Below are 11697 nucleotides of genomic sequence, written 5' to 3'. Positions count from 1 at the left end.
AGGAGGAATGCTATTTGCCCTTCTCTTTATTAGGGTTGATTCAAGATTTCCTAAGAAATGGTATGAAACTTGTTAAAATGTAGGTGGTTAATTTTCTTTTCTGTTATTGTAATAATTGGCAAAATGGCATAATATATTTGCAATAAATCAAGAATCACCGCATATAAAATAAGAGATGAGCTCTTTGGTCTTGCTTCAACTCTAATTTTAGCTACATCTGTTACCATGTCTTTTACTATCTTTATCACAATCAAACTTGACCCTCAATGCCCCAAGGACATAGTCCCGGATCTTTTTGGTCCTGACGCCATATACAATAGGGTTGAGGAATGGAGGAACCAACAAGTATATGTTGGCAATGAAAATATGAACCTGAGGTGGCACATTGTGGCCAAAGCGGTGGGTAAGGAAGGTGAATACAGCTGTAGAATAGAAGACAAGGATCACACAAACATGGGAACCACATGTCCCCAAGGCCTTTATGCTAGCCTCACGGGACGGGAGGCGAAAGACAGCACGGAGGATCAAGACATAGGAGATAGCAATGAAGAAGCCATCACAGGAACCAATTACAGAGGCCACACTTAAACTGTAGCGCTTTGTAGAACCTGTGTCCACACAAGCCAATTTGACCACTGCCATGAACTCACAGTAGGTATGGGCTATGATGCGAGTTCGACAATAGGGCAATTGTTTGAGTAAAATAGGATGTGGAGAGAAGAAGGCCACACCCCGGAGAACCACAGCTCCACCAATCTTGGCTATTCGAGCATTGGTAAGAATGGTAGTATGTCTCAGTGGGTTGCAAATGGCCACATAGCGGTCAAAGGCCATAGCCAAGAAGAAGCCAGATTCCATGGCTGTGAAGCTATGGATAAAGAACATCTGAGTTAGACAGGCATCAAAGGCAATTTGACGTGAGCCAAGCCAGAAGAGACAGAGCATTCGGGGCAGAGTGGAGGTGGAGAGGACTAGGTCAGTGATAGAAAGCATGCACAGGAAGAAGAACATAGGCTCATGTAGGCTTCTTTCTGCTCGTACTACAGAGAGGATCATCATATTCCCCACCACAGCCACCACATACAAGGAACAGAAGGGAATCCCTATCCAAGTGTGCAGGTATTCCAGACCTGGGATGCCCACCAGGAAGAAAGTGGATGTGGAGAGATGTGAATCATTCATGGGAGACATTGTGTTGTCATTGGAGGCCACCAGTAACTAGAATTCCAAAGGCTCAAATGCTCCAGAAAGCTCATTGCAATCATATCCTGAAAAATATGCAACATATATATCATTGAATGAGAAACAAAGCATTACCCAAGGCAGATAACATATATAAAACTATAGATCATTTAATGAAGAACAAAGCATTGCCCGAGATAGATAACATATATGAAAATACAGATAATAAATGAGGATTAAAAGCATTGCAAAAGATAGATGGCATATATGAAAATATAATGAAGAACAAAGCATTGCCAAAGGTAGATAACATATATGAAACTATAGGTAATTAAATGAACAACAAAGTATTGCCAAAGGTAGATGACATATAAAAATATAGATAATGAATGAAGAACAAAGCATTGCTGAAGGTAGATAATGTATATGAAAATGTTGCTTTTGTTAAGACTTCTGACTGAGTTTCCTTAATGATCAATTTTAATTTCATTTAAAATGGGGATTAAAAAAAATTATCTTTCAATGAATCTAGGAATTTGAAGGAAATTTTCTAGTTAATATCACAACACTCACTAAAAGAAAATATTCCATAGGAACACTTGACAAATCTCTTTATTAAATCATATTGATATACCTTTGACGTATTATCTCCACATGTTATTTTCAGATTTTAAAACATTAGTGCAATGAATTAATTATTCCTTTCAAATTCCTCTTTTTGAAAAGGAAATTTCATTTGATTTCCTGAAAGATGTCAGGAAAATGTTATCCTTGTCATATTGAATCAGAAACTGGCCCAAAGGCAAATTGAATGGTGAGGATGTTAGACTATCCAAGACTTCAAGTGTGAAGTTAAGTATTTTCTTTGTTAATAACCCACTTTCATATTTGTTCTTTTTTTGTGGCAACTGAGGTTAAGTGACTTGCCCAGGGTCACACAGCCAGGAAGTGTTAAGTGTCTAAGTCCAGATTTGAACTCAGGTCCTCCTGACTTCAGAGCTAGTGCTCTATCCACTGCACCAAACTAGCTGCTTTATTTGTTCATTTCTTAAGTGGCTATCTTTAATTAACATAAAAATGTCTAGGGAAATACAATAGGATCCATGCTCTTCTTTCTGCTTGTAGTTCTCTGGATGCTTTCTAACTTAATCAATCCTATTTAAGATGTGATGCTCAAGTCTGATTACATTACTGTATATTTGAAATGAATAGTTCCATTATACTATTTTCTTATTCTTGGAAGCTATGTTTTTTTACCTAATTCAGGTTAATATTTCACTGAGTCATCCATCCTCTTTGTAGATTATTTCCCAACTTCCTAGCTATAAGTATATACCTACTGGTATAAAACTGCTAAAAATTCTATTTTCTTGTTTTTTCTTTACTGTTCATACTTTGATATCAAATTATTATGAAGCTTCTAGATATAAGTTGTTTGTTTTTAATTTTGTTTTGTTTTACTGCAAAAGATACATGGATTCATCATTTTCTTAGCATGTATTTTCTATTCAGGGAGGCTTCCTAATACACTTCCACAACTTAGTAGATGAATTTCATGAGTTATGTGACTAAACAAATCTTTCCCATCAAATAAATTATTTCCTGGTAAAGGCTCTCTAAACCTAGGATCATCTTTTAATAAATACATGATTATAATGAATATTGAAACCCTTTATAGCTAAGTGTGACTTAAAAGAACAAAAGCTATTGTCATGTGATAAAGAAGTATCATAGAAGAACTTTAATGAAATTCAACTAAATTACTCAATTGATATTTATAATCAAGAACTGAAATTCCAATTTGACTCTTCACCACCAGCAACCAAAGCTGTGTCCATCTTCCTCTGTAGACTTATTTGGGAAATTATTTTTGCTAAAATATTTGGAAATACACTGTCCTTTCTAGGTAATCTTATTACAAATCTGTAGTGAAAAATGTTGAAAAAGTAAGCCTAAATCTGTGATCAAAGAGTTAGTAGAGTTCTCAGGTCCCTTCAGACCTTGGTTATCCAGAAAATCAGAAGTTTTTCCCCTTCTCTTCTGTCTGCTTCAGGCCCTTTTGGAGATAGGAACACAAGTAAATATGGAAAAGAAACTATCTCTGATTCTCTTATAAACATAAAAATGGAAAGTTCATATATATGCTAGCATAAACTAAAATGAAATAGTAATCACATAGTTACCCATGAAACTTGCATATGTGCATATACATACACACATATATAAATATAAATGTATATGTATATATAAAGATATAATTGTAGGTTTGTAGAATCTCATGCAAGAATTCATCTACTATAACCTTTATTTTAAAAGTGGCAATTAGTGACAAAACCTTGACTGCATTTGCCGTTGTCTTAATATCTAGTACAATTGTATGTTTTATGTGCCATGACATATATGATGTACATACTGGTGGGTATATGTAGTTATACTCACACATAAGCATACCCTCAAAGATAAATAAATATGCTTATATATATTTTAAATATATAGAAATAAATTGAACATACATTAATTCTTGTATTTATTTAACCAATAACTTTTACTAAACTTACTTATTGAAAAACTCTGTATGAAGCAAGACTGTGGAGAGATACAGAATTTAGATAAGACATGATATCTGGTTCACTGGTTTATAAATATTTTTCAAAGCTTGTGGGCCCCTGAGACTGGGATAAAGAGTTGTTGTATCCTGGGGCCATGTGTTTAGACAGAAAAGAAAATATGAATTTATAGCCTGATTCTACTACTTGCTACCCATGTGAAATCAGACAAAGTTATTTCTCTGGTATTGATTTATCTTAAGGAGTGAATTAGATCTGTTCCAGTTTTGAATCTGTGATCTTTCCATTTTATGATCCTATAAGTTTAAAGATCAGGTCTTTAAACAAATTCTTAACTATATACACAAATGTTCTCTAACATACAATGACAGATACAAACACACATGTACCAGTACTATTTGAAACACATATCCTTGTAAAAACAAACAAAAACATATATCTGTGATTCCTGTTCTTGCCTCTAAAATAGCCAGTTTAGAATTGGTCTGCATACCCAGCAGACAAATATACATAAATGCCTAGATGAAAAGAGGGATTTTTTTTCTTTCTAATATATACTTATGAGAATGTTACCCTTCAGTGTTTCTCTGGCATTTGTTCCATAAATTCCTTTGGTGGGAATCTCTCTCATCTCTTTAGATTTTCAAAGAGTGAGCAATCAGTTTCACTTCAATTGACTTGATTCATTTTAATCATTTCCATGTTTAGTATCCCCAATATTTTCAAAGATTTAAACTTTTTCTAAAAAGTTTTAAAAGAAAACAAAAAGACTTTCCTATAAATTTAATCTTCTCCCTTCCCCCTTGAACTTTCCAAATGAATTCACCCCAATTGGCACTGAGGGGATGCCCCAGTGCCCATTTACTGTAAGAAAGACTAAAAAAACCAGCATATACTCACAGTATGCTGAAGTTATAGCACACTTTGTCAATTCTCATTTGAGTGCAAAGCTCAGTGAGCACTTTGGCTCTTCCTCAAGTCTCAACAGTTAAATCATGCCCTTGGGTCCATATTTAGTCTTTTTGTTTCCCTAGAGTATTTTGATTGGGACTTCTTAAATTGATTAATGATCTGCTTTAGCCAAATAAAGTAGCATTCTGGGCATGTTCAGAAAATGGAAAAGAATCACAGTCATAAATGGTCCCATAGGGAAGCAAAGTTGTCTGATGTTTAGAAAACAACATTTTTAGTAAGAAAAAATTAAGTTCTAATCAAGTCCTCTCTCAATTTAACTGTGGAATTTTGGATTAAGTTACATAATCTTTCTCAGTCTTAGTTTTCCTCTTTGCAAAATGAAAATAATCATAGCACTGACCTCACAAAACTGTCACAAGGATTACATTAAGTAGTCTATGTAAAGTGCTCTGGAAAAACCTTCAAGCATTACATAAAATGCTAGCTTTTTATTATGCTCTCCCAAAGCACAATAGGTTCACAAATGAAATATCAGGGAGAGATCTAGAACAAAGAATGTATTCATGACCAAGAGAGAGTAACACTTATAATGGAGAATAGAATTGACTTACCTTGTAAAAATAGGCAAATGATATGAGGACCTCAAATTTTAGGTAAATAGAGTACTTAGACAAATAATATTATTTTTGCTAGTGCTGCTACAGATATATCAAAGAGCATTTGGAAGTCAAAATTTTGGAAAAAAACTAAATTTTACATGTAATTGGAAAAAACAAAATATTAATATGTGTATTATAATATTATTTTGCTTTATTGCTAAATAAATATGCTTAAGATTTTTTTAAAATATTATTTTTACATGTAATCAGAAAAAAGAAAATAGGAAAAAAAAGTTAAGAATCTAATTCCATTGGGAGAAAAGCTATGCAATTTGAAAATCAAATTTGCAGTCAAAATATGTATTATCAAAATTTATCTCTGATACTTACTACCCATGTGACCTATAATGATAAATCTTTTAATCTTTCCAAGCCTGTGTTTTTTAATTTATAAAATGAGAAGATAGTTCTAGATGGAAATTTTTTTTAAAGTTTTTAAACTCTTAGAACATACATGAAGTGCCGCTTCATTCTAATGATGCTTTTTCACCTTAATGTGGTGTGGATGACTAACAAAGAGCCTTCAGGGACTGGCTGCTGGTCAGTTGCTCCTTTTCTCCATAATCTGGCCTTCTTTACTCTCTGAGAGGGATTAAAAAATGTGAAACTGTAATCTATTTCTTTGTGATTGGAGAAATAGCAAATTTCTCTGTCTCTGTCTTTGTCTTTCTCTCAAATAACTTAATTCTGTTTGCCTTAGTTTCCTCTTCCACAAATTGAACTGGAGAAGGAAATGTCAAACCATTCCAATACCTCTACCAAGAAAATCCCAAATGGGATCACAAAGAGTGACTGAACAACAGTGCACATGACAAAAAATTGGTAAGGAACTTCCCTAAGAAAAAGGCTGAAGCAACTTGAATGACTTGGTTTAAAGATCAAAGGACTGATCAATTTTATGATTCTATGAATAAAAATTTATATCATCTCACACATGGGCATCTCAAAGTCGTGATGAAACAGAAACACTGCAAACAGGAGCCTGCTACTTTGAGAATTATTTTTATAATTACATAGAAAGTTTCCTCCTTCATCACTGCCAAGGACTTGATTAAATGTTCAAAATATAAACAATAGTAGCTATAAATAAGGTACAACAACTATCACCAAATAATGTTACAGCTGAGATCCCAAGCTCGAAATCCTTCATGATACCATTTGTGTGGTGGCTTGTCAAAGGCCTTTTTAAAAAATAAGGCATTGGGCAAGACCATATCCATAAAATTCTGAATTATGAACAACTGACAAAACATTTTTTTTCAGTAAGATTGGAGCTGGAAATGGGAACATTTCCAAGTCAAGGATAATTTATACAACAGGAAATTATGCAACAGGAAACTGGACATTGAGGGAACTTTGACATTATTGCTGTGAACATACTTTCTAGCACAACCCTAAATTTGCATATATGGGTTATTAATAACTGCCAGGGATAGTTGTTCTTATCTTTTTTAATTTTTTCTTCCTCCAGTATAGATAACTAGCTAGTCTAATATAATTTAGTTAATTAAGAAATCACTAATTGAGAATCTGTGACAATGCAGAGAATGGTCAAGCTAAAGTTCATTTTTGTTGAGTAGCATATACACGTCAGTCACTGTGTTAAATTATATTTAATTTGATCTTCACAAAACCCTGCAAAGTTATGGCTGTTACTAACCCCATTTTAGAGGTAAGGAAATTGAGACAAACAGGAATTAAGCAGCTTACATAGTCAATATGCATTTCAGACCAGATTTGAATTCATCTTCCTGGTTCCAAACCCAGCATTCTATTTTCTATGTTATCTGTCTTAATCTTTTGTCCCTTTATAAAATATCCCATAAGTATACTGGCATTTGCATTTAAAGACCCTTATTTCCCACTTGGTTTTGTTTTTTATTACTATAATTAGAAGATTAAAATTTTATGAGGCACCATGTTGTAGTGAAAGGAACACTGAATTTGGAATCAAGGGAATGGATTTAGACCTTTAGAATCTATATAACTTTGGGCTAATTTCTTCATTTTGGGACTAGGACTCTTCTAATTCTTAAACTAATTCACAGGAAAAGCATAATGTGAGTCATTGGAGTTAGTTCTCATAGCAAGTGTTCCCTTTTCTAATGAGAGTACATAATTTTTGCATGTTAATGTTTGGGGATTTTTATTTGTTTTATTTCATGGACCCTTTTGGCAGTCTGATAAAGTTTATGGACTCTGTCTCAGTATAAAAACATAAAATGAAATATTTAGTATTACAAAGCAAATCAATTATACTGAAATATAGCCATCTATCAATCTATATACAAGCAAACAGGTATCTAGTTTAAAATCTTTATATGACATAGAAAGTTAATTTATAAAGAGAATCTAAGGTTTTAATGAGAACTTGAGGTCATTCATTCCAACTTTTTTCTGAAGGAAGATACATTTCCTTATGATATCCCCAACTACTCATTTATCAGTCAACTTTTTTAACACCTCAACTGGTAAAGATCTCACTCCTTTGTGAGAGAGCTAATCTATTTTTCAACAATTGTAATGTGTAGAAACTTCTTTTTATTGAGATAAAGATGATTTCCATTTATATTTTCCTTACTGGGCCTAGTTCTTTCAATTCTCTACAAAAAAGAATTACTACAAATATTTTGTCATTTTCTTTCTTCTGTATTTGCCTAGTATAATAAGACTTCTATCATCTTATAATTGGAAAATATATTTTAATAAAAACCTATATAATTTCAACTTCAAAGAAAATATTAAGTCCAAGAGATTTTTAAAAACCTTCTTTACAGATACCTATCATTGGAAGAAGGCATGATAAAAAAAAGTAGGCTAAAGGGCATTTAGGTCTCAATTATACTCTTGAAGTCCTTTCTCTTTGCAGGACATTTTAAAGGACCCAGCTATCTTTGATCTAACATATATCTTGCCAACAGGACCATCAATCCATCCACCTTCATAATGGATAGTTTACTTGTCCTGGAATCAGTAGAGCATTGGATTGGTGTACCATTCTTCATTTTGTTAATCTTGGCAGTGTTTTTAATGACCTTCTAATCATTTTCCTCCATAATAAACAGCCTCCATGAATCCATGTGCATCATCTTGACCATCTCGGCCATTACAAATTTGTTTCTATCTGCATCACTACTAAAATCCTGTTCATTTTTCTGGATACAGGATCAGAAGATCAAACTTGACACTTGAATATTGCAGATGTACTTTCCCTATAAATTTCAATGCCTGGAATCTGGCATATTCTTGGTATGGCCATTAACTTTTGCATAGTTCTCTATAGCCTTGTGAGGCATTCCATTGTTCTCACCAGAAAGTGCTCATCAACATGTGCCCATCATGGAAATCCTTTTTATCATCATGTGTCCACTTGCCATCATGTTGACTCTGAAACCATTTAAGACCGTTATCACCCCTGCCTCATACTATTTGTTCATGGCTATGTTCAGGATGGCTGCTGAGGAAACAAACAATGATAAATACTATAAACTCATTGTGATTTTTGAATCCTGGGCTTACATATGATCTTTTTCTTTATGTCCTACACTTTGATTTTCTGGGGTGTATTTAAACTTCCCTAGATAGAAACATAGTTCAAAGTGTGCAATATCTTGATCTTTTTCTTTTTAAAAAAATTAATTATTTTTTTTAATTTCTGCAATGAAACAAACATTTTCATAACAGCATAATTTTTAAGCATTTTTAAAAGATGGTTGCACATGAATTACATATTATGTACAACTTGCCATGTCCTTTAAATATATTATAAAATTATGTACTCTTCCTTTTTCTTTTTTCTTTTCTCCTTCATACCCAGATATGACTACCATTAGACACCATATGTATGTGTGCATATGTGAATATGTATGTATATATGTGGAATTATTCTATATACACTTAAATTTATAAATTCTTCCTCTAGATGCAGATAGTGTCTTTATGTGTCCTTTATAGATAAGTGGGATATTTAAATAGTTTCAGTATTAGTTGATGAGGGTCTGTGGAGAATGCTATGAGACTGTTCTATCCCATCTCTCCAGTATCACAAAAATTATTATTCCTTATTAATGTGGCAGTAATCATGAATGATAGTAAGGAAAAAAACAGTGGTAGAACAGTAGAATAAATTAGGTACATATTATATAGAAATAAAAGGCCACAGCTGTCTAATGTTTGATAAACATAAAAATCAAAGATTTGGGGGGGTAAGAGTTCATCATTTAAATTTTTTTTTCTTGAACTAAATATAAAAGAAAAAACAGAATAGAGAAAAGAAAAGAGAAAATAAACACCAAACAAAATAAAAGTGGTGCAGAGCATCAAGGAGGATTCAAATATATAACAATAAATTTTTATTTTAAAAAAGCATATTAATATAGAAGAAATTATTTTTGTGAATTTCCACCATTTCTTTGCACTTTTTACTTCTTTTTTTCCCTTTCATCCCTCAGTTCCCTCAAGCAGTGTACAGTTAAGCACAGATATATTTATGTATATATAGATATATACATATAACATATATGTATATATACATATAACATATATGTATAAATTATATCCCTATGTTATAGATACATACATTTTATTTTATATGTATTTTATATATTCTTTTTTCTTTCAAAATTTTATCTTTGATTTGGGAATTTGATAATAATATGTTTTACACAAAGGATCTCTTTAAGGTGATGGTTGGTGAATTTTTTCTATTTCTACTGTTCTTTCATGTTCTATCACTACAGAACAATTTTTTTGTGTTATTTCTTGCATTGTTGGGTCAAGGTTCTTTTTTTTTAGACACAACTTTCAGGTTGTCCAATTATTCTTTTATTTTCTCTTCTTGATCTGTTCTTCAGATCTATTGTTTTTCTTATAAGCTGTTTCATATTTTCTTCTATTATTTATATTTTGTTTTGTTATTTCTTTATCTTTTATATCTTCACTGGCTTTCCATTGGCCAATTCTAGTTTTCAAAGAATTCACTAAAAGTGAAAGATTTTTAAAATCAAATAACCTGGAAGTGTTTGTACTTCATATTGGTTAATATCAGCATGGAATCTTTCTTCAGGTTTTTTTTGGGGTGAACCTGGAGGGCCCCAATTCTGCCCCAAGGTTTTTCGTTTATTTTTATCAGTCTATTTTTGCCACAAAACACAAATCTGTTCAGCTTATTTACTGACCTACCCTACCATCTTACCAGAATCCTCCAGAGAGCTCATCCTTTAAAAAACAGGATGGGAAATTAGAAAGAAGCTTGGTAGAGATTTCACACTGTATTTGAAATTAAGGTTAAAATGAATAAAATGAATTAGTCATAAAGAGTAAAATAAATGAATTAGGAAAGCATGATAAAATATACCTCAGATCTATGGATAAGAAGATTTTATGACCAAAAATGAGTGAAAAGTTCACAGTATAAAAATAAGTGTTTCATTACATGAAATTTATATTTATATGGCATATTATATATATATATGTATATATATATATATATATATATATATAACATCAGTATTTTTTCATGTGATTATTTGTACTTTTGATTTCTGTCCAGTTTTCAAAAGAAAAAAATCAAAAGTATAAATAATCACATGAAAAAATACTGATATTATATATATAATTGATGTATATTAAAAATAAATATATAATATATAAATACTGATACAATCAATACTGATTATAAAAAATAACTTTTATGTACCATCTCATACCCATCAGAATGACTAAAATGACATTAAAGGAAAATGACAAATTCTAAGGGGGACATGGAAAAATTAAGACATTGGTATTGAAGTTGTGAACTAATTCAATCACTATAGAGAACAATTTAGAACTACACCAGAGAGGATATGAAACCAATACCTTTTGATCCAAAAATACCATTACTAGGTTTGTATTCCAAAGACAGAACAGACATAAGATACAATATTTGTGACACCACTTTTTGTGGTGGCAAAAAATTGGAAATTGAGAGAATACCCATCAATAGTACCAAACATAGTACCATATGCACAAAATACTCAACAGCATTATTTTGATTGAAAAAGTGCTAGAAATAAAATTAGATCAGAGCTAAGCAATTTTTAATTAATAATGGAAAAGATAGAGGCAGCTTGGTGGCACAGTGCATGGAGCACCAGCCTTGAAGTCAGGAGGACATGAATTCAAATCTGGCCTCAGACAGTTCACACTTCCTAGCTGTGTGACCCTGGGAAAGTCACTTAGCACCAATTGCCTCAAGGGAAAAAAATATAATGGAAAAGATAATGAAAACTCAAAGTGCAACAGAAATTAGAAAATAAATTAGAAGAAAATAGAGCCTGTAAAATGAACAAAGGAAAGTTTTAAACTATAAACAATACCTGTCAATGAAATTG

At 32.1% G+C, this 11697-nt stretch overlaps 1 protein-coding gene across 1 annotated transcript; it reads right to left on the bottom strand.

Moving 5' to 3' along the window:
- Positions 1-207: 207 nt before the first annotated feature.
- On the bottom strand, positions 208-1191 carry LOC141562460 (olfactory receptor 52D1-like). Its single transcript, XM_074302492.1, has one exon. The coding sequence runs from the start codon at positions 1189-1191 to the stop codon at positions 208-210; it is 984 nt and encodes a 327-aa protein (XP_074158593.1).
- Positions 1192-11697: the final 10506 nt, after the last annotated feature.

Source organism: Sminthopsis crassicaudata, chromosome 3 (genome assembly GCF_048593235.1).
Source record: "Sminthopsis crassicaudata isolate SCR6 chromosome 3, ASM4859323v1, whole genome shotgun sequence".
Lineage (NCBI taxonomy): Eukaryota > Metazoa > Chordata > Mammalia > Dasyuromorphia > Dasyuridae > Sminthopsis > Sminthopsis crassicaudata.
This window is presented reverse-complemented; position numbering and strand designations above follow the sequence as displayed.